We start from the raw sequence: 16,451 nt of genomic DNA on the forward strand, positions 1-16,451 counted from the left end.
AAATTGAGCTTTTCTTATCTCTGCTATGGAAGTACAAAGGTTGAAAATGTTTCTGCATCCAAATGCTGATTAAGTACTTCTTTGTGTCTTGGCATGTTTAAATACTGCCAGAAATCAGGTTCTGATTGACTTGCCTGGGACACTAGAGGAGGCAGGTGGAAGAGCCAGAAGGTGGGTCCTGCATCCAAGTCATAACCACTCTCCTCATAGCATCCTTCCCTGTTCTCATCCAAAACAGCTTTATTTTCCACGAGTACTACTCCTAGCATAATTTTAACTGCTATCTGGTATTTTCTGAAGTAACTGATGACCTTTTCCCCTTGGGTTTTATTTTTCTAGGATTCACTGCAACGTGTGGAAGCACAAGGTAAAGGTAAAGCATTTTTTAAAAAATATGTTAATTCAAGTTATAAGAAAACATGTTTTGCTGTTCATTTGTATTAATGACCTGTCTCAGTTGGTACATTGCAGATGTTTACATATTTATTTATAAGATAATTATGCTAAATAAAAAATACAGTGATATAAAAATATAAATAAACCAGCATTTCCCCAAACTAATATTGAAATTCAGATATGGAGAATGAGGTGTGATGAAAGAAGAACATATTGTAGTTACTGGTGGTCATAGTAGCAATATTAATGCTATTATTAGTACCTGTCCTTAATCCCAACGTTTTCTGTAGAGAGAAGGAAAAATAAGGAACTTCCTGAAAACCTGAAAAAAATATTTTTGTGTAGTTTTTATCCTCAACTCCAATAATTTTCCTTTCACTGTCTTTTCTTGTGTAAGCAGTGTGTAGTTAGGAATTATATACTGTTGTAAGAAGAGTAGACTAATTAGCAGTAATGGACAAAATCATAGACTCTCCTGTATTTAATCCCTCAGATAAAATCAGCTTAGCATCTCTGGCCTGGTCCTGTTAGCATTACTGCACAGCACCACCCAGGCTGAGGGACAAGCAGGAGTCTGTTCTGTCGTGGGTGTCTGTCACATTTCTTGGGCTGATAGCCACCTATAGGGCTCAGGTCCTTCTCTACCTCTCTGTGGCTTGCAACCTGTACTCACAGAAGTATGCCAATGCTCTCAAAGGAGCTGCCCTCCAAATTTTGGGGTGAGCCATCACACACTGTTATGGAGGCCTGTCTATTTTGATTGATGAAAAAGGTGGCCATTTGAGATCTAAGTCTTGTCCCTCCCCCCCTCTTACAGCTACTCTGGTTTCACTGTGCTCAGAGAGGCAAATAGGTGAACCAACCACAAAGATTGCAGCAGCCTTTCAAACACAGATGTGATTTAAATGCAGGGCTCCAAATGCCAAGCTTGTTGTTTCACCATTATTCAATTTCATGAACGGCAAACAATTATATTTGTAAGATGCCAGGAAAAGCTAAGCAGCTAGGAGACCCAGGTGCAGAAGGGAGGAACTGGATGGTAAGGTGTTTGTAGGATTCTTCTCCCTTGGAGATAGCCATTTATTCCATTTAAACACTATTAATGGCAAAAATGTCTTGAGTACAGAAAGTAATTAATAGTTACTAATCAAAACTTGGCAATCACAAAGTGTTCAGAAAACCTCTCTGAAAAGGATTTAAAACATTCCTCTGCTTAAAGATATTTTCAGAGTTGAGCTTCACTGAATCAGCAGCTCTCTGCATCTATTTACTTATGCCAGGAAACCTTTAACTGTGAAGACTGATAATTCCATTTGTTCTTGGCACATCCAAATTTCCTAACAATTTCAGGATCCGTTTGGTAATATAATTTTAGAAAGTGCAACTTGCTGATTGCAAGTCAGAATTTTCCAGACCATTAGTAATTCTGTGGAGAAGCCTACGTTCAAAGTTGTCCAGGGTGATCAAAATTCAATTACATGCACTGATATCCATTTCATGTATACATTAACACAGTATGTGTATTACATTTAGACTTACTAACTAAACTTCTAAAAGACAACAAAATACCTAAAGCTAGGCCAACAAGTTTGAACTGAGAAGTCTATAGTACCATAAAAGCTTGTGTTAAGTTATATCTGATTAAAACAAAATACAAGAGTATTGATCAAAAGTGATCTAGTGGAGCCTCGGTGTCACCCACAGGAAGTGAATAAAAGCATTCTAAGCACCTGTTCATTTTGGGATTATAAGCTTTCCTCAATCCTTCACCTTCATGAGAATTCCATGGTCTCTCCAATCTAGGAAGGCTGAGCCTAAGTTGTATTTTCACACACTGAGGCTAGAATTAAAAATCACCTGGAAGACGAAGCATGTATTCCTGCTAAAACCACCTCTGTGTTTCCTTTTCTACCCCATTAGCTCCCAGCCCTGCAGACATGGAAAAAATTTGCCGTGATGTAAAAGTAAAGTAAAATCATCTTAGTAAAAAAGTAAATTAAAATCATTTTTCCAGATCTTGGAGAAGTGTAAGAGTATGTGTTTTGCTATCTCTAGCAGCACAATTCAAAACAAAATCAGCACTGACAGTTAAAGAGAGGACAGACTGCAATTCCCATTTGTGCTGTTCTTTTCTGTCTCCTTTCTGTATTTATATTTATCTTCAAGAAAAAGGTATCAAACTCAAATGTAAAAGCAGCAGTTACTCCAGTAATTCTTCCTAATTTTCTGCCTTTCCCTCCCCAGTAAAAAGGATTAACAGAGATTTAATGTTAGTCATTCACCATGGAATATGCAGGTCAGAGACTAATTCAAACTCTCAGTCCTTTATTTAGTGTTGCAATAATTGACTCTTTTAACAGTGTTATCTCTATAGACCAAATTATTCCATAGCTGTGAACAGAGCAGTACTCGTCCATGCTACATCTAAGTCTGGATCATGTTCTGTTCCCTTTGCATGAAGTCCTTAGAAAAATCATAGTAATATTTCAGCACTCCGCGTGTTATTTTTTTCTCTCTCCTTAAATTTGAGAGAAGATAAACATTTTTAGAAATTTTCACCTTTCTGCAGCATGAAATTTTCCCAAAAGATAAATGAATCTATTCCAGTTAATAAAGATTTAGCACTGTGGCTTGTTGCAGTCTAGAATATGAAAAAAGCAGACTACAGACTGGTGCAGAACTACAGTCAGTGTGCCTTTCTGAAAAGTTGATGAATGAACATTTGTACAATGTCTACAGCCTTGTGACTTCAGGCAGGGATTTTAGAGATCAGACACAATAAGCAGCTTTTGGAACTTGATCCATAATTCTCTGGGACCCATCTCAGAACGTCCAGTATGCACCATGAGCTGATGATGTTGAATCAGCAGCTTTTCCTGTCTGAACAGGATGGAGTTTTTATCTTTTTGAGAGAATGCAGAAAATAGATACTGTGATGACAATACATCTAAAGAAATTAAACTGTCGTTACATTTAAGAGTGTAAAGGTTCACTGATGGTACTTTGGATTTGATAGTTTCTTCTAGACCTAGTCATAGAAGTATTTACTACAGAAAGTTTCAAAAAATAAAAAATAAAAGGAGGAAGGAGGAAATGGGAGGTTTTGGCGGAATTTTCCTAGAAAAGATATGAAAATACATCTTTCTTTCCCTGGGACAGAGCTGTTCTATATTTTTTTTTTGTTTGGAAAAATCACCTTTTATTTCAGAATACAGAAAAACATCAAGAGTTTTTTTAAATTGTATTTCCTCTTTATAAGTCTCTTTTGTGTTTTTTTTGTTTTTCGTTTTTTTTTTTTTTAATTTGAGCATGGCTCTTTACCTCTAAGTTGTTGCTATGTTACATCTTTATATGTTTTTCTGAGAGTCAAGATGTTATTTACTCAGGTTTATTTAATTAAGATCAATTTTCATATAACTAAATCCCCCAGTCCTCCAAAAAATATATATATATATTGATCCAAGTTAACAAGGCTTTATAAAAGATCCAGTTTTAGAAACGTTTTGGTTACAAGGATAGCAGAAATTCTGTAAATTTATTTCAAGAGATAATTCAGAGGATTATTCAGCTGATAGGAGGAAACAAAAGCAAATATATTGGTGCTTGGAAACTGCATCTGATCAGTTTTTGCTTTACAGCCCTTTCATGTTTTGCTTTCTACTTATTATGGTGATTGTCTAATTAACACTGCTTTGCACCTCACCTGAATCTTGAGAGTGTATTGGTTTTTCCAAGGCAGTGGGGTAGGAGGGAGAGAGAGGGAGACCAAAGTAGAATTTATGATCTTAATATTTTTCCTATCTCTAAAAATAAGTAAGAAAGAATAATATCAAGTTCATGTTTTCCAAAATAGCTTTAAGATGCCACAGGAATCTTAAGACTTCCATCTGAGTTATTTTCAACCATGTTTTACCTTGAGAAAATGTGTTTATGGAATCAGAAAGAGCATGTTTGATATGTATTAAATTGATGTCGTCTGCTAGCAAAGTGCTTACTCTGTTCAAAGATTTCATACTGAAATAATATGTGAATTGTACTGGAATGAGAAGAAATTATGTGGTTTTCTGTAAGGAATGAGCAGGTTTGCTCCTTACAGTCTCTAGAATTTACATGCAAGCATATTCATTAATGCTGTCAAGGATGGCGTGGGTGTTTCTTTTTCTCAAGGGAGAAATTCATTCCTTCAGACTTCACGTACAAGGAACATATGTCATAAGCAAACATACCTGGCAACTGTGGTTAAAGTTTGTTTAACACCAGTTTCCACATAACTAAACCCCTCTAATCCTCCAAAAAAATAGATACTAGCTAAGAATGCCACACAAAGGATACAGTTGTAGAAACATTTTAGATACTCAGACTGCAGGAAAATTTGGATTTCTTGTGAAAAGAGCATGTCAGAAATAAACATATCTGGCAGCTGTGGATAAAAGTCACTTCTTGTGTTCTCATCTCATTTCCTCAGTGGAGAAAATGAGAGAGAAATCACCACAGAGAAGTTGATGCCAAATAATTCTAAACCAGAAATAAGTTGAGACTTGAGTTGTTGAGACTATAAATCTCAGTCACAGTTCACTTTAGGATGTGTTGTATTCATCATTCTCCTAGGTGCTATGTGTGGGATACTTCCTAGAAAATAAACTCTGGCATAGCTAAAGCTGTGATCTACTATGGGAAGTCTATGGCCTTTGCAAGGTATATCAGTGAAACACCAGAGATCCTTCTCGTCTAAAATTTATTAATCATAAAAGCAGTTAAGTTCTTTGACCAGTTCTTTGCAGTGAAAAGCTGCTGACCATCTCTTCTGCGAAATGGACACCTACAGACTCACTAAGGTGTTTGTCTCTAATTTGCTTAATTGCCACCAGGCTTAATGAGTGAAGAGTGAGGGGGGAGGGGAGAGGGGTGACTGTGGCAAAGAAGCCACAGAAGGCACACGTAGGAAAAAGTACAGTAGCTGCAGACTAGGTCATACTTGATCATTTGCTTATGCCTCATGGAGCTTTATTTGTGAGAAGAATCATGCTAGGTCTCCTATAAATTAGATAAATAATGCTGAAATTTCATGAATTGAAAGAGAGAGAGGAGAAAACAGGAGAAAGAAAGAAAATAAATTTCCCAGTTTACTTCATAAGGAGTCCCATAGACAAACTGCCTGTAGCTGACTGAAGGCTCTCTGTCTCATCTAGACATGTAGATATTTTAGGGTGAGCGGGTCTTTGATACCCAGGGAATCTTTTCACCTTACCACTGACATGAATAAATTATGTTACAAATAATTGAGAAAAAAAAATGTATTTTTTTATTACTATTTTTTTTTCTCCTCCAGTTTTGGGGCAGTCTGCTGACATTCTTTTCTGGACCTCTTAAGAATTCTTAAGAATGTTTTATGTGTGTGACTATCAATAATTCATTGGAATGTAAAACAATTCAGTGCAGATTAAACATTTAATTTGGAAGGTGCTCACTCACTGCACATCCAAGAGAGCTGGGTGTAAGAATAAAATGCTATCCAAGGGAAAATGCATTTGAGCTGAAGATTTATTCAGAACCCTTATAGAAAAAGATGGTGAATGGAGAAAATAGTAAAGAGAGGAAATAAAAGGACAGTAAAAAAGATATACCAGCCACAGAAGTACATACTGAGTAAATAAACTAAGTTTTCTTAATCAATCTTAATTGATTAATCTTTAAAATTATTCTGCTCACATGTGAGGAGCACCACCTCCCTGGGCAGCCTGTGCCAGTACATTACCACTCTTTCAGATATATAATAATTCCTTTGCAGAGTGTTCCGTGTGTTTTGTGACTCAGTAATTCTAAGTATTTGCTAGTTTAAAGGTGTGAAAGAAGTTCCAGACAAGGAATACGTTTGAAGTCACTTTTAGTGACAAACTGAGCAAAGTCCAAGAATCATAGTGTCTGTATCTGCTGTTGGACAGGATGCTTTCAGTTATCCCCAATGTTAAAAGTGAATGCAAGCTAGTCTCAGACTTTCTGTTCTTTGGAAAAAATTTTAATAGATACATGGCTCCTAAATGGTTATTGAGTGCAGTAGCCAAACATACATTGGGAACTTAATGTAATGTTCTGAAGAGGACCAGAAAAGAATGGCATAAGGTGATGAGAGTATGTCCTTGATCACATAGAAAGCTGGGAGATATAGGGAGGGGAAAAGGAGAATTTTGGATATTTCTTTTGGAAGACAAATCACCTTGATCCTGGAATGGTATAAAGTTCTCTGGCACTTTCTTCTTCAAACTGTCCCTTGCCTGAGAAATAAGAGTGCTTGTACCAGCTCTCTTCACTCGATGGAGGCTGCTAGGGCTGGGGATTTTAATTTACAATGGCAATCATATAGTCCCTAGCTGCTCCAGAAATGCAGAGAGGGAAGATGGATAAAAGCCAGTAACTGCAGAAAAAGAGCACCGCAGACTCATGCCAAACGAAATAGCATAAATAAAAGTGAAATATAAATGAGGGTACAGCCTGCATTTGATGTATCTGTGTAGATACATCTTTCAGTGTCTATCACTGTGGAATGTTTTGACCAATACATGACCATCTGATCTGATTGTGGCTATATCTGATCGTGGCATTTATTATATATATTTTTATGAGTTGTTTATCTGTATTTGCAATAGCTTTATAGTCTTAAAAGCTAACCAGTGCCTTTGCTCCTTTCTACTGCAACATTGCCATTTCCCTTGAACTAAGTAGCTATGTAGCTGCAGAAATTTCAAGATGCTTACAGAATGTAAATCTTTCTAGTGCAAAAATTAACAGACTAAAATGATTTATCTGAAGCACACACTAACTTGCTGTAGTTTAAAAGGCTTACTCTGAAAATGCCTTAATTTGAAGGCACTGTAATGAAAGACTGCTAATGATACACCAGAAATGAGCTGAGGCTGGTTTCAGAAGCACAGATGGCTAATTGGCTTCAGTTGGTAGGTTATGTCATTTAAATTAAATTTTATTAGGAAGCATTTCAAAGCCATAACTGATAGTTTAAGATAAATATGCTTTATCACAAGTGATCTATTTCTAACCTTTCTTTCTTTCTCTCCTCTTAGCATTAACGGAAGCTGCTGTGACAGAGCTCTCCATGGCCATCTCTCATCTCATCCACGTATACAGCAGCAGCTTTGATGTGGATTTCCAGGTTGCCAACATACCTAGAAGCCCTCCCCGTGCAGACATCAGTCTTGATTCCCAGCTCAGCTTCACTGTTTATGCAGCTCATAACATTCCTGAAGCCTGGGTGAACAGGTGGGAGAAAATCCAGCAACAGTTCACAAGAAGGGTGGTGCCTCATCTCTCCTAATCACATGTTTTTCATAGGTGCTAGCTAACATCTGTTGCTTTGGCAGTACTTCAGTATGAATGTTAGAGGCTGAGTGAGTGCATCTCCACCATTTTTATAGCATAAAGAGCACTTACGTAGAAGTCTCCCATGTTTCATTCAGGAGAATCAAAGAGGTCTTAGCTGGTTACCCCAACCAATATGGACGTATGGTAACAAGCAAGGTCATGGTGTTGAACTTGATGGGTATGTGAACAAACATCTGTGTCTCTGACTTGCTCAGAGAGGCAGAGAAAAGTGTTTGCACTTCATGCCAAGAGTTTGGATTGGAGCTTTCTATAGCCTTCACAGTACAAATGAGTGGAAGTGTTACTAAGCTAATCAGAGGGATGCTTGCTTGAACCCAATCTGAACGAGACTTTATCAGTAATTTTTGTTCCTTGTATATTCAAACAACATAACTTGGCTAAGCATATGCACTGACAAGCCCTATTCTGATAAAAATCAGCAGAGTTTATGGGTCAAAGTATACCATGTATTTTCATCTAGCAGAGGAAAGAAAAAAAAAAAAAAAAAAGAGACAACTTTAACAAAAAGCTGATTGAAATATTTTCTTCTGCACTTTTTTGTTTTGTTTGTTTTGTTCAAATAAGTTGTCTCTTCAAATAGATGCTTTTCCACTGTAAAACTGGTGTTCTCCTTTTGCCACTCCAGTGCAGTCTGGTATTATTATTTTTATGAGTGAAAATGCTATTCTACAAGTGTTTTGTTATTACTTTCCCTTTCCTCCCACTCCACCTTGATTTCCAAATGACCGATTAAAAAGCAATGGGATCATTTGCATTAGACTGTGAACAAGAAAATGTACTATATCACATTAAATGTAATTAGCAATTAAATAAAAATCTGAGAGATTTACATTAGTTGAGGTAATAAATGGAAAACTATAATCACTATCCTGATACTGCGGCTGGTTATACCATACCATTCCCACTGCATTTTGTTTTACCAGTGAAATGTGAAATTACATATGGCCTAAAATGCCACTGATGACTTGGACACTATGTTCAAGCATGTGAAAATGAGGATCTCTCTTCCTTCTTAATCTCCTCTTCCAATCTTTCTAATACTTGTAACATGAGTTTCTTAACATAGACTGCAGTCCATTTCGCCTGCTTTCCTCAGATACTTTTACTAACTTCATTCATAGTGCATTCCTCCTCCTTATTTTCCACGTTGCATGATTGTATGCTGGCTTTGTCCCAGCACTTCATTTTCCATTTATATATATAGAGAGAGAGAGTATGAATTAAAGTAGTAAGCATTATTTTTGAAGCACTTAATTATGTTAGTCTGCAACATCAGAGATAGATGTTGGTGGTATGGCAGTATAGGCTGAACTTTCTCACCAATATTCTGCTACATTTTGTTGCTGTGTATCAGATGGCAGCAGAGGGGCAGTCAGACATGGGAGTATGTATGATGCAATGGTGTGTCACTGAATTCCTCCATGTGGACAAAAATAGCACCCACTGACTTTATTGATACTTGCTGAATGTTTGTGGAGACCAAATAGTTGATATGAGTGCAGTGTGGTGATGGGTATATGTCTCTTGTTCATTGCTCACAAAAATGCATAGCTAATGGTGGTGATTATGTTGAAAAATCATTCTTTGAAACTGAGGAAGTGCCTCATCAAGTAGCTTTATTGTGCTCTTTGAACCTGTTGTTGTTTCCATGGAAATAAATAGGTGCATTATATTTGGAGCAAGCTAGTATGTTAGAATTCTGACATCTCTTACAACTTGTCTCATTGTTTATCCAGACATACAAATTTGTGATAAATGATCTTTTTTTCTAATCATTTGGGATAAGAGGGAGGGTCTTGTGTTTTACATAATCATTTTAGTGTCTCACCAAATCCCTCTGGAGCTCCTTTTTGTAAATCGGTACTTTATCAATTTTTATATTCATGCTTACAATTTCTCACTTCAATCTTACTTCTTCAAAAAGGTAGTTGGAGACCTTATAAATTGTAAAACCAATTGCCTTTCTGTACTGTATTTTTGTTCCTAGTTTCTTTTTTATCAGTTTTTTGTTTTGGTTCATGTAGATCCCAATCAGATATTTACTATTTGATGCCAATGACATAATGTTTTGCTGCGTTTGTTTCTACACCCCTCAAATTCATATTGCTATCTATATCAGGATGATATGAAGTTATCTTTGGGACAAGACCAGATTTCCCTGCATTTGAATTCATAGGGAGGGAGGATACCTAGGCACAATATTGTATGAAGAAATATAATGTGTTGAAATGTGAATACTCTGAACTTAACATTGTGTAAGCATTAATCTTTTTAGGATTAGTGTTTATGGCATATAAACCAGGGATGTATCAGGGATTAAGCAATCCTTAATCACTTTATTGTATTAAAATTTATTATTTCCTTCACTATACTCCAATTGTTGGTAGTGTTTGGACTGTAGAGGGAAGATGCCATATTTAAGAGCTCAAGCATTTCCTGCACTTGTGAGGTAATTTTTTCTTTTCTTTGCATAAATACCTCAAAAGAACTACAGATTGTTAAAGAAAAAGAAGAAAGAGAAAAGGCACATCTGCTACAATAATTATAACAATTATTGCAATGTTCTGGAAAAGATCAGCAATGATGCTTGTAAATAAAGCTAAGCCAGGCACTGTTAATCTGCAAATGCTTTAAACTTGCTTTCATCATTCCTGTACAGAACATGGTCTACAGCTCAGCATGGCAATTTTCCATAGGAAGATCTGGAAGTTACAAGATGAAATAAGGACACAGAACTAACAGATAGTTGGAGACCTGAATTACACTAGTCAGACAAATATGTGACAAACGCCAACACAGATGTCTTTAACGCATCTGCTATAATGAATGTATAGATTCCCTGAAGTATTATCCTGCGGGTTTTTTTGTTTTCTTTTCTTTGTTGTTTTCTTACAGATTGGGAAAAGTATAAGTGAAGTTCCACTAATGACTGAACTTATATGATGAGAAAGTTGCAACACCTCACACCTTTTGCCTAAACTTCCATTGACTGCCATAAGGAAAAATAAATAAGGATTACATGTCTTAAGCACTTTCTTGAACTCTATTTTTTTAAAATTAAACGTTAAATCTGATTTGTCATTTTAATTCTATTTGCATGTAAGAATGGATCTTCATAAGTTTCTGAACAGTTAACCCTGAATTTACTGTACTGGAAATTACATTGTAATTATTTTTTTTTCCCCTTTTTTCCTTTATAGATACAAACTTTTTTCTTTTTCTTGTTTACTAACATATGCTGGGAAGACAATATGTCAAGTGAAGATTTGCAAAAATATACCTGTTAGAAAATCCTTCTTTTTCCTGACAGACTGGAATGAGAAGTAAGTTTTTATCTATGCTTTTCTGAAGATTTTACAAACTTAATATCAATTTGAAACAAACAAGCAAACAGGCAAAGTCACATCTTTATTATTGATCTTCTGTGCAAATTAAATCCATAGAATTCAGAGAAATTTAGAGAGGTGGGAGCGGGAAAGGAATGTGATAGCCAGAGAGAGAAGTAGTGCTAGACTAAGGTTAGTCTAAGAATAAACTAAAATATGCAGGCCTGAGAATAGATTTTGTTCAGCTATTCACTGGGAGAATGCTGAAGCTGAAAGGAGATACAAAAGGCCTTATTTCAGTTCTCATGAAGACTTTGCACTTCCGATTCACTTCTAGTAGATATGAAATCCAGCTTGAGAACCTGTTGTAAAATTTTTTTGATTCTTTATTTAGAAGGAACCTGATTGTGTTGATTTTCATATAAAAAGGATCTGCAGACTAGGTTTTAAATTGAAGTCCTTTGGTTTGAGTCTAGAATTCTTAAGTAGAGGCTGCCAGCTGCCTGTCTTGTGCCTGTCTGCTTTGAGGAAATTAACTCCATTTAAAAGCAGGACACACACTTAAATAACATTCACTTAAGGCAATGAACTGACATAAAAGTCATACTTGCAATAGATGGAAGAGAGAAGTAGACGGGTTTGTGGGTTTTGTTTTTACGTCCCTGCGAATGACATTTTTATTTATAGTCTTTCAATTTTTTTTTTTAATGTTTTACATTGCCATTTACTTTATTCTAAATCTGAAAGAAGCTTTATTACATTGTAATTGAATAAAGACTAAGATTCAAGACTAAGACCCAAAAGGGGTTTTGTTACCTTATAATTGAATACAAAGTGTTCGATTCATAAGTCTTGATTACCTCACTCTAAGACATATAACAGCTTGAAACTGGTAAAATGAAACAAGTTTCATCTCAAACCCACTGCACTTCTATCTTAATGGAAGTTTGTGCAGGCTTTTTACTCAATGCTTCTAAACAGATGTGGGATATTTAATATGTATGCCCTATAGTTAAGAAACAAAATGGGTGCATTTTTGCTACTAATATAATTAGTTCTTTTAGGACCTAACATCTTTGCTGATAACTCAGTTGAGTCCAGAGAGTTTGTGATGAACCATCAGTCCTTTGAAGGAATGGTTATCTTTGTGTTGAAGATGTTGGATCATTCTCATTTGCACTGTAGGAATTTTCACATTGCGCAGGTTATGATACATATGGGCAGATACAAAACTAAATTGTAGGGGAACTACGTTGTTTATGAGTATTTTTGGCTTCCAAAAGGTGGCTGACTTATTTCTAGGATGCATCTCATAGAACCTCTCTATAAAACAAGATATAAAATGGCAGCAAAGAAATAAGTTCTTCACCCATGATTGAAACTTCACCTTTCTTCAATTTCTATGAAAATATGCAGAAATCATATGGAAGCTTCAGCGTTTCTGTTCATACCTCCCTTTCTTCAAAGTCTGTATGAAATTCAGTCAAATAATGTCTTGGAAAAACAGTTAACTACACATACCAAATACTTTCATAGGTAGTTGTGAGAAGAAGTTAACACCATAAACAAGATACAGAATTGCATGAAACTTAATAAGAGGCCTGCTCCAGAAGCTATGCTTCCTGTTTTATTATGTTGGCCCACAACATCAGAGGAAGGTGTTGGAGGCATGGCAGTTCAACCTTTCCATCAATTGCATTTTGTTGCTGTGTGACAGATGGCAGCAGAGGGATAGTTGGTCAAAATGGTATCTAACATGAAGTGTCTATGAAGGAAAGATGTATAACTGAATTCTTCCCTGTGGGAAACAAGACACCCATTGACTTTCATTGACATATGCTGAATGTTTATGGAGACCAAACAGTGGATGTGAGCACAGTGAAGTTGTGGGTGGTGTGTTTAAGTAGTGGTGACAGCAATGTGGAAGACAAGCTACATTCAAAAATGGCCATATATAGCTGTCACACCATGAGATGAAGAGTATCTTAATCACGGCCATATATAGCTGTCACACCATGAGATGAAGAGTATCTTAATCAACTCATCTGTGCAAATTGGTTTATTATGGCCAGGGAACTGTGTACAAAGCTAAATATTGGTTTAAATGTGTTGGAAATGATGGTGGTAACGTTGAAATGTTGCAGAGTTTGTGCCAGGTGAGTCCCAGGAATGCTCACGCAGGAACAGAATGAAAATTGTATGCAAGTATGTCAGGATCTCTTGAACCAGTATGAGGTGGAAGGTGATATTTGAATTGCATAATTACTGGTGATGAGATGAGGTGTCACTGCTATGATTCAAAGTTGCAGTCTGTGGAGTGGTAACTTGAAATTTTCCCATTAAAGAAAAAGTTCAAGACACAGCCATCAGCCGGCAAAGTGATGTTCACCATGTTTTGGAGTTGGAAAGGGTGATCCTTCTGATTTTTTACAACCTGGGCAAATCTTCCACTCTGATCACTACAGTGTAATGCTGTCTAAGCTGAAGTCTCACATTTTGAAAGTCAATCAAGTGAAGATCACCTTTCTCTTACAACATACTAACACCAGGCCCCATACTAGTTTGAAGACTGTGGAGCACGTTGCCAACCTTGGCTGGACTGTCCTACTACACTCACTGTGTAGTCTGGATTTGGTGCCTTCTGACATCTATCTGCTTGTGCTGATGAAAGATGAAGTGTATAAGCAATATTTTCCTACCAATTATGCTGTCATTGCAGCTGTGAAACAGTGGGTCATTTCCACTGGCGCTGACTTTGTGAGCATGGCATGCAGGCTCTTGTTCATCAGTAATGAAGTCTATGGATTTTTTTTATAGTTCCTTGAATTTCAAAAATCATTTTCAAAATTTGAATCAATTCATTCAATCAAATCAAATTAATTACAAATTACAAAATCAAATACGTCTAGCAGGCTTTTCTGTGTTACCTTCAATCATGAACATGTATACCACCTGTTTGGCCCATATTTGTGTAAGCCTTAAATCATGAGGGCAAAGTTCTTGGACTGAATGAGATCCAGAAGCAAAGGCTGAGAGTCTAGGCAGACAGAAGTGACATTATTTTAGTATGCTTTATTTTGTATCTGGAACTGGTTTTTGCAAACAACAGTTATTTTTTAATCAGAATGCAAAGGTCAGATGGGATATTTTAAACCAGCTAATAGTGTTACAGCTAGATTTTTCCCTCCTGTCTTTGAGTCACTAGAATATTCCTTGCTTACCAGGGTAGATTTTATTCAGAATTAGATGCTTATTTAGCACATATTCCTTCTCTGTATCTAACAAAACACTTCAATCAAATGTTTTCACATAAAGAAAAGTGCTGACTTCTTTACTCAGTTGTACTTAACACAGTATGATTTTGATATTTTTTATGAATGTTAGTGAGGATATGATGCCAGCAGGTGTTTTCATTATGATGATATATAAAAGGAAGGAATTGGGTTTTTTTCCATGTTTTTTGTTTTTAAATGTGAAATACTTGTCATAATGGGAAATTCTGTTGTTTGGGTTTTGTTGGCTTCTTTTTTTTTTCTTTTTTTTTTTCTTTTTTTTTTTGTTGTTGTTGTTGTTCTTGGTGCTGATAACCCTCTAATAAAGAAGGAACAAACAGCGCCAAACTTGACAAAATAATCATTATATTCAGTTTTCTGAAACACAGAGAGAAGGAACAGTAAATGTAGTATTGCATTGTTATTGAAGGTGTTATGTACCTAACTAGCAGAAGTTTAAAGCATACTCAAGAACAGGCTGGTTTGTCTTTCATACAATAATACTTGCATAGAAACACTCATTAGCACTTTTTTGTAAGATACAGGCTGGAACAGATTAAAAATAGTGTATTTTAATGAAATAAGTATTACCACAGTTGTTCATATATGTCATGAATTGGCCCCAGTTTATTATTGTAGAAAGTCTGCATCACTAAAAACTGTCACCCATCTGTGTTTACTCTTGGTTATATTTTAGCTGCAAAGTCACTTTCTGAAAGAGAAGGGAATATGTTCACCTAAAAATTTAAGAGAAGACGAGATTTCTTTTTTTGCAAGATGTTTTGTCCTGAGTTGTAAAGTGCTACTTTCATTGAAACCCATATGCTATTTCCAACTGAAATGAAAATGCAGATGGTAGAAGGCCATCAGGAAGAGGCTCCATTACAATAGGAAGTCAGCTATTCACTATAGAGTTAGAGATCAATCAGGACAAAAAATGAATCTACTTAATTGAAAACTGATTTTTCCTAAACAAGACAGAGAAATGGAGAGTGGTGCTTTGATGACTAGGAGCCCATGGAGATTGTTTTAACAAACAAACAAACAAAAAAAGATATAAGATTTGCTATATTTGTTGGTATTCATTTATTTAGTTTGTGTTTTACACTGCTTTATCCAATTGGTGTTTGAACTTGGTAGGTTTGTGTTTAAATATTATCTTCTGGTGAAGTCGTTTATCATCTCCAATAGAATGTCCTCAGATTGAAATTGTTTGATTCCTAAGAAGGTTGCCTCACCTAGCATTTTTGTTGTTGCAGTTTGTCCTTTTTTAGGATTCTGTTCTTTGTTTTGTAATCTGTGTGTTTGAAAAATGAGTATCACTTCGATGCAAAATTTGAACAGACTGATACTGTCTAGCGCATAATGAACAAAGTCCCAAATTTCCCCGTTTCTTTTCACATCAGCTTCATTTTTAAATGCATGAAGCCCCTCCAGAATTTCCTTCCTTTTTTTCCTTTGCTGGCTGCTCTTCATGTCTTCATTCTACCACCTCCTCTTTTTTTCCATCCTCCGTAATTTATGTTAAACCTATAGACATAAAATGTGGAATTAGCATTAAGCCTACCATTCATCACCTCAGATATTTTCTTGGCTTTGGATTTCTTTTTCCCCATATTGTGTTTGGCTTGTATGTTTAGTTTATACTCTCCCTGGGCAAAGCCCTGGTTGCCTCAGAGCTTTCAGTGTTGTGTGCTCTTATGATGTTAGGGCCTTAGCCTTTGAAACCAGCTGTATAACATTACTTAACATCTGTAAACAGCATTTTCTCAGTTAGTAGCTTCTTTGTTCTTCTCAACTACTGCTGAAATTGATCATCCACAAAGTGTCTTGTTTCTGGCCACCTTTCCATTTCCTCTTTCCTCTTAGTAATCTTTTCGTATCGGCCTCATGCAGTCAGAAATTATAATGCCAACTGAGTGAGCTTAGGCATCATTAAAACTAGTATAAATATTCCCTTTCCCTGTATATCATATATCACCGAAGGAAAATTTTTGGCCTTGTTTAAGTCTTGGGATGCCTAACTCTTACTTAAATCTCCAAGTTTTTTTCTTCATCTGTG

General features: G+C 36.1%; 1 protein-coding gene across 1 annotated transcript in view; it reads left to right on the plus strand.

Annotated features, from left to right (window-relative positions):
- Nucleotides 1-16,451, plus strand: part of PIK3C2G (phosphatidylinositol-4-phosphate 3-kinase catalytic subunit type 2 gamma) — a 198,553-nt gene that overhangs the window by 39,529 nt on the left and 142,573 nt on the right. Inside the window, exons 9-11 of the mRNA XM_042889843.1 lie at nt 340-367; nt 7,473-7,668; nt 10,992-11,114. Coding sequence (XP_042745777.1) covers nt 340-367; nt 7,473-7,668; nt 10,992-11,114 — 347 coding nt within the window. The remainder of the gene's footprint in view (nt 1-339; nt 368-7,472; nt 7,669-10,991; nt 11,115-16,451) is intronic.

This window comes from Lagopus leucura, unplaced genomic scaffold (genome assembly GCF_019238085.1).
Source record: "Lagopus leucura isolate 7727_CA_CO unplaced genomic scaffold, USGS_WTPT01 Super-Scaffold_100159, whole genome shotgun sequence".
Classification (NCBI taxonomy): domain Eukaryota; kingdom Metazoa; phylum Chordata; class Aves; order Galliformes; family Phasianidae; genus Lagopus; species Lagopus leucura.